This window comes from Mugil cephalus, chromosome 8, assembly GCF_022458985.1.
Source record: "Mugil cephalus isolate CIBA_MC_2020 chromosome 8, CIBA_Mcephalus_1.1, whole genome shotgun sequence".
NCBI classification, from domain to species: Eukaryota; Metazoa; Chordata; class Actinopteri; order Mugiliformes; family Mugilidae; genus Mugil; species Mugil cephalus.
The window spans coordinates 20,776,094-20,791,883 of NC_061777.1; the positions used below are offsets into that span (position 1 = coordinate 20,776,094).

General features: G+C 40.9%; 2 protein-coding genes across 3 annotated transcripts; one reads left to right on the forward strand and one right to left on the reverse strand.

The window, feature by feature from the left end:
- Nucleotides 1-151: 151 nt before the first annotated feature.
- On the forward strand, nt 152-2,671 carry rnf181 (ring finger protein 181). Of its 2 annotated transcripts, none has more exons than XM_047591121.1 (6): nt 152-308; nt 862-989; nt 1,081-1,217; nt 1,360-1,475; nt 1,555-1,629; nt 1,720-2,671. In XM_047591121.1, the coding sequence occupies exons 2-6, from the start codon at nt 904-906 to the stop codon at nt 1,777-1,779; spliced, it is 474 nt and encodes a 157-aa protein (XP_047447077.1). In that variant the 5' UTR covers nt 152-308; nt 862-903; the 3' UTR covers nt 1,780-2,671. The 2 variants fall into 2 exon arrangements, with proteins under 2 accessions (XP_047447077.1, XP_047447078.1); XM_047591122.1 differs by having other exon boundaries at nt 295-437.
- An 873-nt stretch (nt 2,672-3,544) lies between these two features.
- LOC125011787 (transmembrane protein 150A-like) lies at nt 3,545-14,053 on the reverse strand. The gene is made up of 8 exons (XM_047591120.1): nt 14,007-14,053; nt 9,702-9,978; nt 9,486-9,533; nt 9,310-9,396; nt 8,772-8,839; nt 6,797-6,924; nt 6,518-6,695; nt 3,545-6,362 (listed from the first exon to the last, which is right to left on the reverse strand). The coding sequence occupies exons 2-8, from the start codon at nt 9,764-9,766 to the stop codon at nt 6,064-6,066; spliced, it is 873 nt and encodes a 290-aa protein (XP_047447076.1). The 5' UTR covers nt 9,767-9,978; nt 14,007-14,053; the 3' UTR covers nt 3,545-6,063.
- Nucleotides 14,054-15,790: the final 1,737 nt, after the last annotated feature.

Consider the following 15,790-nt stretch of genomic DNA (forward strand, 5'->3'; position numbering starts at 1 on the left):
CCTTTCAAACTTCAAAGAATACAAATAAGGAAGCTCATTATATGTTTGTAACTAAACTTCAGATTGGAACTATTTATACATTGGAGGGTACGTGTCACAAAAGTTTATTTTTGAAAGAAAAAAACAAAACAGACCCAACTGGAGTATCTCCGGTACGCACCCTCTACCATGTGATGGCGGTAGTGCAACAATCTAGTGAAACCTTTAGACAAAGAAGAAGAGTTCCTACTGGATTGGACCGCGACGTAGCACGTGACCAGGATCGTTAGACCCGGAAGAATGACAATTGTTTATTGCTGATGTTTCAGGTAAGTCCATGGAAATGAGTCGATAATTTGCCATGAATTAACGTCACTTGTTGCTTTTATACATTGTGCGGGAGGTGTTTTATTTGTACAACCTCAAGAAAATCTAGTGTCGGGACTTCACCCGTAACCGTAAGTGTTAAAATATTATTTCATCTGTGAAACTTTCGAGGTTATGCTCGTTGCTTTGTGCTTGCCGTCACTAATTAACTAATTAACTAACTAAAACTAATAAAGTTTTAAAGCTTTTAAAATGAAATGGCAACAAACCGTTTCAGTTCGTGTTGTTGTGTTGTATGTTGTAACGATTCGCTCCTGGGAGTTAAGTTGAAATTTTCAATAGTTTATTATATCTATTCATGAATATGAAATATAATTTATATGAATAATACATACAGTCGTGTCGCTGTGGTGTGCGTGTTTTCTGTTTCATGAAGAAGTGTCACATTTTTCTACATATTTCCTGTAGTGACAGTAAACTAATTATTGCTGTCAGTTAGGTGCGGATTTAGTTTTTGGACAAATTAGTGAACTGTAAACATCCACCTGTTTGCAGGTATCTTGATGCAGAGAGGACACAACCGGAGGCTGGACCAAAATGGCATCCTACTTTGATGAACACAACTGTGAGCCCACCAACCCAGAGGAACAGTATCGCCAGAATGCACTGCTTGAACTGGCCAGGTGAGACTAAGCATAAATGATCCTCAATATAATGTTTGACTTTGGTCAGTGGCGTGTGGCGCTCTGACTGACTGTTGGTCTTTGTGCAAAGGTCTTTAATGCAAGGACTGGACTTGATCGACTCTGGGGTGTTTGACTTATCTGACTGGGACCAGCGGCTTCCTCCTCCAGCTGCCAAAACTGCTGTCCAGACCCTCACTGTGGTCATCATTTCTCCAGAACAAGCAGGTGAGCGACATTTACTGTAGCAAAACTTGTTTGATGATTGTCTAGCAAATGTAGGGGAAGAAATGAAAACTACGAACAGGCAGGGATCAGATATGCGTCAATACGAAGATGACCCATGAGGAGATTTAATGTGTTCTCACAGACAAAGGCCTCAAGTGTCCTGTGTGTTTGCTGGAGTTTGAGGAACAAGAGACTGTTCGTGAAATGCCTTGCAAACACCTTTTCCATTCAGGATGCATACTCCCCTGGTTGGGGAAGGTAAGTCTCGCAAATGTGAGATAAGTTTGAGTGACTACTTGAAAAATCTATTGAGTCTTTCACATTTTTTCCTTCGTAGACCAACTCCTGTCCGCTCTGCCGACTTGAATTACCCACTGACAATCCCGAGTACGAGGAGTTTAAAAAAGACAAGGTGAGTGTTTAGATACGGATCGTTTCGGTTGTTCCTCTTCTTCTTCAGTGGTGCTTCAGCTGAATAGTTGTTTATTTTTCTGTCATGTAGGAGAGAAGAAAACAGAGGGAGAACCGACTGGAGGATCTACATGGAGCCATGTACACATGACACAACGGTTCTGTGGTGCAAGTTTGTGACTTTTTAGTGAAAATTATAAAAAAAAAAAAAATTAAAAAAAGTTTGACGAAATGTGTAAAGCTGCATTCTCACCATTATGAGCAGAACATCATTTTAACCATGGGGAGGGCAACAAGTAAGAAATATTATATGGGGCGTTGTTTAGCTCACTGAGCAGAGCACCAACCCCACGTGTTGAGACTATAGTCTTCGCTGCAGGCGAAAAATATATATTTAAATATATATATATATACATATATATTATACAGTATATTAGGAATATCTGGCATCTATAGTGTTTCCTAAGCAAGATAACAAAACTGTCAGGAAATGCTGGTAAATAGCCACAAGGCCAGCATCACATTTAAATAAGATCCACTCTTAGAAATAACAAATTCAGGCCTAATGTCTGTTTATCTGGTGTAGTTTCATGGCTAGAAATGAGGGTAACTATTGTAATGTGTGGCTACAACAATGAAGGTTTTTCTCAACTTCATTTGATATGGTGTGAATGCAGCACAAAAGACATATAAAATCTTATTTTGTTACTTTAGCTAGGATGAAAACATTTCAGGATGCTGTGGACAGTTGCACCCTAAAGCACGTAGTCTCTTGATTCCATTTTATATAAATGTATGAGCTTAAAATGTACAAAACCAGCTGCATCTTTCTCAATTAATATGAAATATTTATGAAAACTGTTTTCTTTCTGCATTTTTTTTTTTTTTTCAATCTGGATGCTTTTGTTTGGCAACTTAATTTGTATGGACAGATTCAGACATAAGTAGTAGCTGACATGGACATTATGGATTATATTTGTACAGAAAATGACATCTGTATTCCACTGAGCATGTTCATTTTAAAGCCTACTCCTGCAACTGTCTAAGTGTTGTTTTGTTTGTTTTCAGTTATTTTTGGGCAGGTTTGTGCCTTTATTGTGATACTTTGTTGTGGAGAGAGACAGGAAGTGATGGGATGAGAGAGGGGAAATGTCACACAGGGGTTGAGCAACAATACTGTCCTAAAACATGAAGTATATAAAGCACAGGCCGAGATAATTTGACTTATCAGTCCCCTGTTATTTTACATTATGCATTTTTATGTTATCCCCTCTTTGCCTGGTAAATACCCACATACTGCAAACTCCACACTCCCACTGGAACACAGGCTCCCTAAACATCCGCTGTCTCCAATGGAATAATTTTTTTCCAGACTTAACAAAGACCCTCTGTTAACCACAGAAGACATTATACAACTGATTACGCTGTGTGAGTACTCTTCTTGCAGACTTAGCTGACCTCTGTGGGGGAAGGGGTGGAGATCCCTTCTGCAGCTAGTCCCGAGATGTTGTTTTGATATTTAAGATAGCATTCCCTCTCCTCTGAAGACAGAAGACGCATTAATCACTAAACCAGAATAGTCTGATTTGGTTCTGATGCATCAACATCACATGGCAACTCTTAATTATGACTTAAACCACCTCCACAGTACAGCAGTAATCCATGTGGCCGTGTTTTAAGGGACCTTTGTTTAGCTTAGAATGAGAGTTTTATCAAGATGTAAATCTGACATTTTTCTGCTTAGCTAAGAAGTGACATGGAACGTAATGGTTTCTCCTTAATGCAAAGGGATGAGTATTCAGTTGGCTGCCACTAGAGGGCACTAAAATCCTACATACTGGACCTTTAAATAGTGTATTTTGCATTTTATAAGGACACAAAGATGTTATTTCTGGTGTTAAAGAAAAACCATCTGCTAATAATTTATCATTTTTATTTAATATTTGAATATAAATCTCTGTCAAATGAAAATACCTAAATGATAGACAAATCATACATATTTACAGAATTTATAAAAGGAAACAAAACCCATTTGGAGTCAACTTGTTTTCAGGGATTTCTCGGGCGTCCTTTGTCATCGCTCTTATACATGTTTTTCCAAATTCCAAGGAAGTTGGACCAGACATATGTTTCTGTGTTGCTTGAGTTCAAGACATGTACAGGTCAGGCAGCCTTTTGTAATACAGGGTTCTCCCACAAACAAACAAACCATTTGACAGCTTACTGAAGTGCACACTGTGACAGAAAAAAAACAACAAAAAAAGCAAAAAGAAAACATAACAGTTATAATGGTTATAAAATCCACCTTTAAACATAATATTTGGCTTGTGAAAGATGGTGTTATGGTAAAGAGTAGATGGTGTAACAGAATAAACCCAACCATGATGTAAGGGCTCATACAAGCTGCCATTTGGAGTCACATCACGTGACTTGGTTACAGTATGGTGGAAAAAGGCTACAGCAGAACACACAATCAAACCAAAAATCTAAACAACTTCTCCTGGCACAGTACAAAGGATAAGGCTAAAACAGTGCTCTCATACCAATTCATACTCCTACTGCTGACACCCAGAAAACCAATCAAAACTCCAGTCTTTTTTTTTTTTTTGGCAAGAAAACTGCTGCAGTCCCACAAAGAATGGGAAGTTAAATCATTTGCACAGAAAGAAAACTTACACATGGTTTTGCTTGAGTAACATCACATCCATTGTCCTGTCAGAAACGTGTGGAGTTCACCACCACATTGAATACTTCAAACCAGTGTGAGATGGAAATCGTGTTGCTTTCAACAACATTAAACCCAAGAAAGATAAAAGAGGTAGGCGACGTGACCTTTACGACATGTGTATTGCTGGCATCCAGTGTTTCAGACTAAAATGTAGTAACACCAAACAGAGGGCAGGATACTTTGTGTATTGAAACATACCTCGCTGACTTAACCTGCTTAATCTGAATGTAACCTAAACTGGGCGGCATTAGTCAGCTGTAGTCTGCGGCAGTCTGGTGTTGAGCTAATTCACAACAGTAAAGCTAAGAGGAAATGGCGAAATCATACAAAAAAAAAATTAATAAAAAAAAGGCAAAACACATCTGTGTGGTTGTAACACTGTAGAGTGCTTCCATTGTAAGTACTGAGAAGGTTTCCCAACACTTGATATTTAACAGAAAATCCATTGTTTAAACTCAAATAAGGCTTCCGAGGGTCCAGCCTGGAATCAGATCAGCGTGTGACAAGTTATTCTGTAAATGTTGGCGTTTACCTTCAAACTCCTACTTGTTTTTACTGAAGATGTAGGTCACTTTAAATGTCTCAGACACACTGAAAAAGGCATTATTTACTCCAGTGGAGTGTAAATCATCAGATGATCGATGGCAATTATTGCATCTGACATGACATCAGAGAAATAAAAGGTGGAGTGAAATAGAAATGTTACAAGGAAATTGTCGGCTCAAGCAACGTGTGGGACGGTAATGGAATGACAGCAAGGGAGACGACTTGATTTACAGCTAAATGTGATTGGGTCAGTTTTCCTCCATCCATGCTCGCGTGAATTATTATTTTGACAATGACAGTGGCTTGGTATTCACACACACACACACACACACACACACACACACACACACACACACACACACACACACACACACACACACACACACACACACACACACACACACACACACACACACACACACACACACACACACACACACACACACACACACACACAGTTATTTATCAAATAATTTAAAAATACCATCATTTGCATTAGACTGAATAAAATTGGCCGGTGAAATTAATGATTTTTGCCAGTAATTTCCAGACAAGTTGGATTTGATTGATTAAAGAGGCTGCATACGTACAGCCTGTAAAATATACGACAACTGTTCACTTCTCAAACATTCAGTATTTTCTACCAACTACATAAATGGAAAATAAAAATTGAACGTAAGTTGTTCTCTCATTCAAAAAGTGTGCCGTGCAGAGATAAGCAAAAGGCCAAAAAACAGGTGGGCCGCGCGAAGCATTAGATAGGAGTCTTGAGAGGAGAAAAAATAAAGATGTTGGTTTATGAACCATATCTTTCCACCAGTGATGCTGTTATTTTAAAAAAAAAATCATCCCCATTCAGGCAACACCCGTGGATATCAACAGCCACCTTGAAAAACATTCATGGCTCCAGTTCTCAGACTGGCTCCACACATTCAACCCTTCTTTCAACATCACTGCGCAAAATGTAACTGCAGTAGCTCACACTGGCACTGGGGATAAAAACAGCATTACTGATGGAAATACCTGGTGTTGGTTCAATAGTTAAACATATCAGAACTTGCTCTCTTCCTCCACATGCTGCCTCTCTCGTCTTGCCTTCCTGTGGGAGCCCATGAAGCACCTCTGCAGACACACTGCAGACCTTTGGGCTGCGGGGCAGAGCTACAACATGGCTATGCTCTCTGGGGTACAGTTGAGATGTGTGGATGTGCTGCTTCCCCCGGGGGACTTGAGGCCCTTGGTCGCGCCGCCCATTGTCGAGCCCCGGGACCTGGGGCCCAGGATGACCCCTGAGCCGTGGTGGCTCTGCTGCAGGCCCGCCATCAAGGTCTCGCTGGTGACTGTGCCGAACTCGTAGGTGAAGGTGCCGTAGAAGACCAGGATGTCCACGGTGAAGACCCACTCGCAGATGGCTGCAGCGTGCTGCAGGATGAAACTCTCGTGGATGAAGAAGATGCCGCCTGAGGGGAGGACAAGTTAAGGAGCATCTCTGGTAGATCCAGGCGTCAGACAAACCTAATCCTATTGTGCTTGTGTTCTGCATATATAATGTACGCTACATAACTGCTGCATCCGCACAACACAAAGGGTTGTCTGACTAGTGCGTGAAGGATACTAAGGACCAGGGAGACCATGGCTCCGAGTGCCAGAGCCACCCGGAAGTGTGCCATCCAGTAGTCGAGGGTGGTCACGGCCACCCGGTAGGTGAGCACACACTGCAGGCACACAAACAGCAGCCCTGCTGGAAATGCAACGCCGGCACCCACGTAGTGAAGAGATTTGGCGTGATCGACCTGTCAGACGGGAAACATGCAGTCAGGACAGCTGTGACTCAACTCCTTGCTTTATGCAGTTCCTGCTCAATCAAAATAAAAGATTTCAAAACATTCTTTACCTGGAAGTTTCCTACCATGACCAGACCGATGGCGTTGGTGCAACCAGACACCAGAGCGCTCGTGTTGACCCAACATCTGTGGCTGTGTTCGATCACCTGTGCGTAGCGCAGAAAGCACACCATCACCACTGCAGGACAGAGGAGGAAACACGCACACGTCAGCTGCATTCACACAACCAACAAAAAGCTGCAGAAATCTTTCGATATCAACAAGAAGAATTAACTGTTATTTTCCTCTAGTTCATAAAAAAATCAAAGTGTTTTCTTTCTTCATGTTCTTTACGACTGTTTAAAAAAAGACATTTCCTCTTCTTGACGTCCATTTTCATTGAACAAGAAAGGCTGTTGGGCAGTGGCGCCACCGATTCTGCTGATGCTACACTATCTGGATTGTTTGACCGTGGTCTCAGACGGGCTGTGTTCTCTACTGTTGACATCTCTGGTTGCATGAGGGGGCACTTTTCTCTGCAGGCTGAGCGTCACTGTTTAGAAAACTGTAAAACTGCAACGTTGCCGCGTGTTTCACTACATACAACCAAGGCAGTAAAACATGCAATAACATTACAAGCTGCCAACATTAACGTCTGAATTAAAGTACATCAGTTCTATACTAGCGGGACAAAGGGAAAAGACATTAAATGTCTAGACACACAAACATGAGGAAATAAAATAAAGGGTATGAGCTGAAAATTCGAATCCATCTTAGATGAATGATGAAGCCATAGTGAAAACGGCAGGAGAGACGCAATTAAGGGTAGATTGGGGAAATTGGGGCAGAAATGAGTGGTGATAAAACACGACAGGACGTGGAGGAGTAATGGAGGAAGGACAGTGGGGGGAAGTGGAAGGAAAGCTTTATTCATTATTGATTAGAGAGCACTGGCTATTTCAAGCCCCTCTATAACTCTTGGTAGCTAGTGGCTGACATCTGTGGGCACCGAGCAGGATTAATATAACACACAGAGCGGGGACAAACATTAAACACTGTTAACCTAGCTAGCCGCTCAGCTATTTTTGTCTAATTGTGTTTGTGTTAATGAGCCACAAAGAGAAATTAAGATTCAACTCACTCGACTAATTATACGAGGATGGACTTTTACAAGCCTGTCATATACTGTCTTGCTTTTTATGACCCCGTCTACAAAATTATTATCCACAAAGAAGAAAAGAACAAATGTTGATTTGCACATAATCTAGTTTAGTCAGTTTATTAGAAGTTTGATGCTGTTTTTACTGAATCTCAACACAACGACCATGACTCTGTCATTAACGCGCATCTGTGTTTAATTTGCACGAAACAAAAAGAAGGGTAAAAACGACGACACGTGATTGATGAGATCATTTATCTGGGGGCGGTGCAGCTTCCTGGAGTCTTTACTAGTTGCCTGGAAACCTCACAGACACAACAAGCCTCTAGGAAGCAGCTGCGCCCAGCGCTGGCACATAAATCCACGTTGTTATTTATCAGTGAGCTTTGGAGACGCTGGTAGGAAGATTTTGTGCGAAACTCTGGACACGTTTAAGATGTTACAGCGTTTACGCCCAAAATTCTCCCCCCCACCCTGAAAATTTTAATTTTAGTAGCGAGTATCTGGTCTGGAGTCGATTCATTACGCACGTCATCTGAGCGCTGTGGACCTTGTTTAGACTCCACGATGGTGCCACACACACACACACATATATATATATATCTTTAAAAATCAGCTGAAGGTGACTCAAGGCATTTCAGAGAAGTACACGTCACATAACTGATGCTCTGACTGGTTGTACGACTGTTCAGTTGTTTTTTTTCTCTCCACTGGTTGAAACACGTTCTATAATGAGCCCAAATGGTGTCGTAAAAAAAAAAGACATCTTCCAAAAAAACGTACAGTATTCCTTTAAAAGTGTATTATTGTGTTCAGCTTAAGGTTTAGTTGCCATGACTCATGACGTTTGTGTGTCTGCGTGCAGTTCATCTGAGCCGGGGTCTTACCCATGAAGGCTCCAACGTTGCCGATCAGACTGAACAGGCAGCTTTCAGGGGGGTACGAGCCACATTTACTGTAGAACACAAACAAAACAGTTTTCAATGTTACAATAACTTCTGCTCAAACACATCTATATTGCTGCATACAGACCGTGGTCATTAGAACCATCAGTCACAGTTTATCACTGTGAAGGACTGACTTTTCGTTCACATTTTAAAGACGGTTTTCTAAACTTTCTAAAGCTTTTGGATTTTTTATCATGTAAAAGTTATTTTCCACAGAAATACAAAAACGAAACTCAGATTAGAAATGACACAATGGAAAAAGCATCTGAGTCACTTGAGGCATGTTTACAAGAGTGCTTTTGTGCTTGCCCGTGCTTAGAGGCTTATATGCTGATTAAACTAATGCAATTCATGCAAAGCGTGGGTAAATGGCTACCACGGAGCTCCAACATAACAAGGTACGTATTCATGCCTCAGGGCCTCCACTGACACAAATTAGCTTTTGTATTTTGCAGAGACAAAGACATAAAGTGTGGACCTGATGAGGGGGATGTCCTGGATGGTGCAGCATGTCTTGGGGAAACCTGGTCGGGGCAGTTCCTCTGTGCACGTTACATTGTAAGACCTGTGGCAGCAACACAGTGAGTCAGTTCATTCTCCACTGCCCTTTTACATTTTTACACCCACAAGAAAAACAAAACAAAACACACATACCAGTTCTCCACAGGACACACGTGGTGATTCATCACAGCCATGGCATACCTGCAAAAAAAATAATAACGTAAAGTGAGAACGTCAAATACGTATACGTCACCTAGTCCCTAATGGCACAAACTATTATCAGGACACAACTATTCTCATCAGGACACTGTAGTCTGTGCTTGTTCCTCCATATGTTTAAATGTCACACCGCACATGACGCAGACTCACACTATCCATATTCCTGTGATGGAGAAGGCAGACAGGCTGACAGGCAGGACGATCCAGGCAGTCATTGGGCTGGCAGTGAGTTGGCTTTGTCCCAAGCATGGGGTGAGAGGGGGGCTTCGGGCTGGGGTGGCAACACGACAGAAGGGATCAGGTATGGGGTGGGTGGGGGTGTGGGGTCACTAACACACAGGGGAACACACAGGGGGGGGGCATGAGAGGACAAAAGGGGGAATGGCACAGCTCTTCTGCTCCACAGGACCCTGCAACCAACAGCAACCTGAAAGAAGAAGAAGAGGGTGTTGATTTGTTAAATATAGGAAAAAGCATTCAGACCAACTTTAATTATGTCCATGAATGGAGGTGAGCTCCAGGAGTCAAACTGTTATATGTATTGTGAGTTTGAAGTCATCTCACTCAAAATAGGACATGTACGCTGATCAGGCATAACATTATAACCATTAGCAGGCGAAGTGAAAACCACAGATTATCTGATTATCATGGCACCGATCAGTAGGTGAGGTATATTAGGCAGCAAGTGAAGCTTTTGTTCTCAGAGTCTGAAACAAGAAATATGGCCAAGAGGACGGATTTGAGAGCAAAGGTTGTGGTCCGATCCAAACAATGAGCTACTGTAGCTCAAACTGCTGACAAAGTTGACGCTGGTTCTGATGCCAAAGGTGTTACAACATACACTATATCGCAGTTTGTTTTACACGTAGCTGTGTAACCACAGCTGCTCACACCATCCACACTGACCCCTGTCACACTGTTATAAGAGCCAACAATGGACACATGGGGACCTCTTGGCATTGGAGGAAAGTGGTCTGATGAATCATGTTTTCTTTTACAGGATAACCCACCCTGTCACAAAGCAAAGATTCTTCAGGAATAATTTGAAGAACACAATGACAAGTTCAAGGTGTTGACTCGGCCTTCGAATTCCCCAGATCTCAAAACAATTGAACATCTGTGGGATGTGCTGGACAAAGAAACCCAATCCACAACAAAACAGATGCCAATGACTTGGTTCCACATATCACCATCAGAGAGGAGTCCACGCCTCATAGATTCAGGGATGTTTTGGTAGCAAAAGAGTGACATGTGATCGTAAGGCTACGGCTGATCAGTGTATTGCAAATGTGTTGACTTTCACTAAATCCTACGCCAACATACCAAAGTAGATATTAAGAATAATACAAAATAAAACAATGGTCCCAGTCACCTCCCATCTTCAGTGGTATTTTTGGTAACACCCTGATGTGCTGACACGCACGTACTATCTCTGACTGTGTGACAGGAAGAAACTTGTGGTTTGGATCTACTGAGAACACCACAGAGAGATAAAGAAAACAAAGCAGTCACATTGTCACACAGCCTTGTAATGTAAGCTGACAGTGTGCCAATGGTGCTGGACATGAAGCAAAAAATGCAAGTGATAGTTTGTATGTCACAGCTTTGAGTGGATAAACTGAGGGGAATTTCTCCCACTATCACCGTTTAAGATCAGTGCGTTGTTTATAGAAACAAGAAATGCAGTTTACTGTAAATGTTACCTTATCCAACCTATGACAAAATAAGTCTTTAATGACAACTTTCTCCAAAGGAGACGGCACCTCTTGGAAAGGAATTAACAACGTGAAGCTGTAACAACAACTGTGAGGATAAAGTGTGGCCTCCTGAGAATTCATCCAAGGTCAGCGCTGTGGTGGACCGAAGCCGGGCACCACAACGGCCATATTATTTTACAGTGTACAGTTACAAGTGTGCCCTTGGCTCGGAGGGAGCACACAGTGAACTCAGGCGAACTAGACTTAAACAAATCCACACAAAAAGACAAAACGATGTAATATGTTTTTATGAGGAGTTTCTTATCTAACCTAATTATAGGGTGCAGGAAAACTAGATATTCCCCATACAGCTTACCACTTATCCGCCCTAACAGTCAGTCAATGTTTCAACCAGCTCGTGTGACGTCAACAACGTCTTTCCATTTGCTGTTGTTAGAAATAAAAAGACGAAATGGGAAGTGTCTTACTTCCGCTGTGCCAGACATTAAAATTCATATTTCAGACGCATGACAATGACTCACTGATTTCACACTTTTTCTTTTTAGACAGTTTGTGAGTAGTAATAAGAAATGTGACGCCACCAAAACTGTGATGAGCATGTGTCTCCATGTCTTAGGACACTCGGCCAAACGACTAATCGATTAACTAAGAGATGATGAAAATGTCAGATGCAACCCTGTCGACTATGTCAACGTGATTTTAAACAGTGACGCCAATGCTTCTACAGAGGTTCTACACAAGAGTAAACACAAACAAAAAGGGATACACGACAGGCCGTGTCATTGTGACTGGACTCCAGTTTGACAGGTTCACCATTAGTTTAGTTTAACCTCGGCAAAGGTGACCAAGAGTATGGATGCATTTTTTTAGGGAAGGTTTGGTCAAAGGTTAGGTTGAGTTCTACTGTTTGCAAGCAGAACACCCTTCATTGATATCACCATACTTCAGACGACAATGACTCATGTGCCCCAATGACCACCTCCAATCCGCAAAACAAGCTTCTGCATCTGAACACACATTATTAGACAGTGACCGAGTGAGTATTTGTTTGGGGTACACCGCCTCATTCACTTCTCTCTAAAATACTGTCAGTAAATGAGTTTGACATCATCTCCACTGGTTTCTCTGGTTACCACTGCTTTCTCGAAATATCTTCCGACTTTACCATAGTCAAAAAACTCTCAAGCTGTTAATGCATATTATTTTTTCTTTTGTGGCTTCATGTTTGTTCACCATTAAGGTAAGTACAGTCTTTATGCAGAGATTTAATTACTTAAGGTACGGACACACCAAACTGACATCAAAGAACTACCAGTACCTTACGTCTCCTGTCTCCGAGTAAAAAAAAAGCTGCACTTTAAACTAGAACTTGCGCAAAGAGTAGCTAGTGGCCAGGGAGCAGATACGTTCTGCTTTTACATGAAAGTAAAATAAATCTTCAGAGAAACCAAAAGAGCAACAGAATCCTGCTGACCAGCTTGTCTACGGTCGGTTTATTTATTCTAGATTATTATATCGTGAAAATATCAGTGCAGTTGGATGTTGAAATGGCCACTAACGCCCAGTGGTGGCCCCGCACCATAGAACGGCCGACCCTTGGCATGGTGTGTTATGGCCTTTAAAGCTGGATTTGTAGTGTACTTATTTTGTTTGTGTCGTTTTCTCCAATTGTTTCCATACACAAGTAGTTACTGCTACCTGCCCTCATGATTCAAGTAAAGATGTGCTTCAGACTACGTGGTGGCTGTTTACTCTGGTGAGAGTATAAAGACATAAAGACAGCAGTGGAGCTGTAAAAGCTAATGAATCGATTCTATGAATGAAGGCTGCAATACACACTGAAACTTGTGGTGAGAGTGTCCACAGAGATAGAGAAGCCTGTAAATAGGAAACAAGAGAAGACATAAAGAAAACTATAAACTGCCAAGCCACAGCAGGAAATAAAAAGGTCGGGAGAAAATTGTTGCTTTGATGCCATGGCACTGAAATAACAATGACTTTTTTTACATGGACGTATTGCTCTGTATTGGACTTCTCCTTTTGTATTCTTTATTTTAGGGAAATGATACTGATGAAATAAAATCACAACAGCTGTTAAAGTTTTAAACCTTGTCATACGGTTTATTCTAGTTCATAAATCGTGCTCTTTGATCTTGCAGATATCATTAAAACAGCAAAAAACACAAAACAAGCAAATACTTATACCTGATCATGCAGTAAGATTTTCTAAAAAGCAAATTAAACAATGAATAACTGGTAAAGGTTCACGCGTTGTCATACAGTATGAGGATCACTACATTTCTTTTTAATACTGTGACCGAGCCAGTATGAAGGTGTAGATAAAAGGGGCCAAAGCACCACCGACCCGCGCAGCCGTCCACAGCAAATACTCGCCACCGTACTTGTAAGACTACGTGCAACAATGAGCATGTCCTATTGTGAACAGACAACTATTATCAACCACCCATTGCAACGACCACTGCAACCGAGCAAACGCAGTAACATAGCGGGGCTCTGGAGCCTCCTCTCAGGAACCGGCTGGCGGCATAGTTAGCCTCGTTAGCTTCAGCCTGGCTAGCTGGTTAGCTTGTACTTCACCAGTTGCCTTGACTTGACACTTGGTCGCATCTTCATTTCCGCTAGCCTACACGACAAGCTGCTAAACAAAACACACATCGAAGCCAACAACACTGATTCAACTTCGTTGGCTAATCCGGAAAAACGATTGTACACCTACCTTCCACCTGCTATCCCCACAACAGACCTCGACAACCTTGGTTTCCCTTTAAAAAAAAAAAAAAAAAAAAAAGAAGAAGAAAAAAACAGCGTTTTCTTAACTGATAAATACACAGCAGCTGAAACAACTTCTGGTTGTACTTGTCAAAATAAAATGCCGCGATAGTTTCCCTTATAATGGTATTACTCTTTATATAAACCTCAAAGTCATGTGTCAGAGTGTGTTTCCTTTCTTTGTATTATTTTAATATGAGCGTGAAACATAGAAGCTCTGCGTGTTTGTCCCAACATACCAAACAATGTGTCAATTGTAATAAAATAGTACATAACTTGGAAGGATGCTCATTGCCCAGCCAATAGCATGTAAGAAAACATCTTAGATGTTAGTTTAACTTACATAAACAGTTTATATTCGTCCTCTGATCAATCACGGGGTGGCTTATCTTGTCAGATCAAACGTGAGCAAACACGCTTTTATTTTTGCACAATCGCATAATCTCTTATTCTAGTGTGACTAACTTGACGGAAATCTTAGCCCTGCCAGGCCCTTATGCTACGCCTTTATGGGGTTCTCTTTTTATAATGTCTTTAATTTTTCGGTGAGAATTTGCTGTAAGAAGTCTGCTTTAAATGTTAATGAACTCTAAAATATTGTCATTATTTTTTAATAATCTACAAAATGATTGCTGACACAAAATATATTTTATAAAACGTACAAAAATATCTGTACTCTACAGAATACTTGCGATTTTATTATAAAAATTAGGATGGCTGTGATAACCAAAGGCAGAAAGAGAGAAAAAAAGAGCATGGTAATTAACCTTGGGAATTGGTTAGATGGGGGAAAATGGTTTCAAGTTTCTGTAACAAATGAAATGATTTTGCCCTGTCACAACTGATGCAGGTGATCATTACAGAAAAATGAACACATTTCAGATTAGAAAAGGCACATCTGGTCTGCTAATAACTTTTGTCAGTTGCTTTTTTCTAATTGAAGTATCCCAGTAGTTCCAAACAGTGAACACGCTAAAAGAAAAGCTGGGATTCAGTCATCATTATTTAAATATGCTTTCCTGTGGTGCTATGTCATCACAATCCCTCTTGGTTTAATTTCACATTCAGATGTAACAAAACATTTATGTTGCTATATAAAAACACCAAATCAAATTTGCAGACAGCTTTATTTTTTGCTCTCAGGCAATCTTTTGTAGTTTTTAATGAGAACTCAGATTCTTCTGGTAAAATAATTTATGTCAAATCATAGTGAAGAATGCAATTTATTCAGAGGTCAAATTCATCTAATCTCATCTTCTACTACTGCTTATCCTCACTAGGATCACAGGGGTGGTGCTGGAACCTATTCCAGTTGTCATCAGGCCAGAGGTGAGGTACACGCTGGACATGTTGGTTGCCAGTCTATTGCTGAGGTCAAATTATTTTCGGCGAGAGGTGAGGTACACGCTGTACATGTTACCAGTCTATTGCTGAGGTCAAATTATTTTCAGTAACAAATTAATAAACAGATGATCCTTTGCACAGTCATGGTCACTCCACCTGTTTTTATCACTGTGTCACTGTTGCACCACTTCTTTTACGTTTTTCTTCTTCTTCTTCTTCTTCTTCTTCTTCTTCTTCTTATTATTATTATTATTATTATTATTTTACAAGTACAAATTATTGCTACATGTGTCCAACTGAAAGCATCATTTATTGAGGTTTATTTACGACTACAGACCTCTGGATAACTGATGAAGATGAAGGTGAAGATGATGATTTCTAAATCAC

Excerpts from the sequence above, each read along its gene's own strand:
- LOC125011787 (XM_047591120.1), bottom strand. The coding sequence starts at position 9,766 with ATGACTGCCTGGATCGTCCTGCCTGTCAGCCTGTCTGCCTTCTCCATC. Across the intron at positions 9,534-9,701 it reads ATCACAGGAATATGGATAGT|GTATGCCATGGCTGTGATGA; the intron begins GTGAGTCTGCGT and ends TTTTTTTTGCAG. Across the intron at positions 8,840-9,309 it reads CAGGACATCCCCCTCATCAG|TAAATGTGGCTCGTACCCCC; the intron begins GTCCACACTTTA and ends TGTGTTCTACAG.
- rnf181 (XM_047591121.1), top strand. The coding sequence starts at position 904 with ATGGCATCCTACTTTGATGAACACAACTGTGAGCCCACCAACCCAGAG. Across the intron at positions 1,218-1,359 it reads CATTTCTCCAGAACAAGCAG|ACAAAGGCCTCAAGTGTCCT; the intron begins GTGAGCGACATT and ends GTGTTCTCACAG. Across the intron at positions 1,476-1,554 it reads TACTCCCCTGGTTGGGGAAG|ACCAACTCCTGTCCGCTCTG; the intron begins GTAAGTCTCGCA and ends TTTCCTTCGTAG.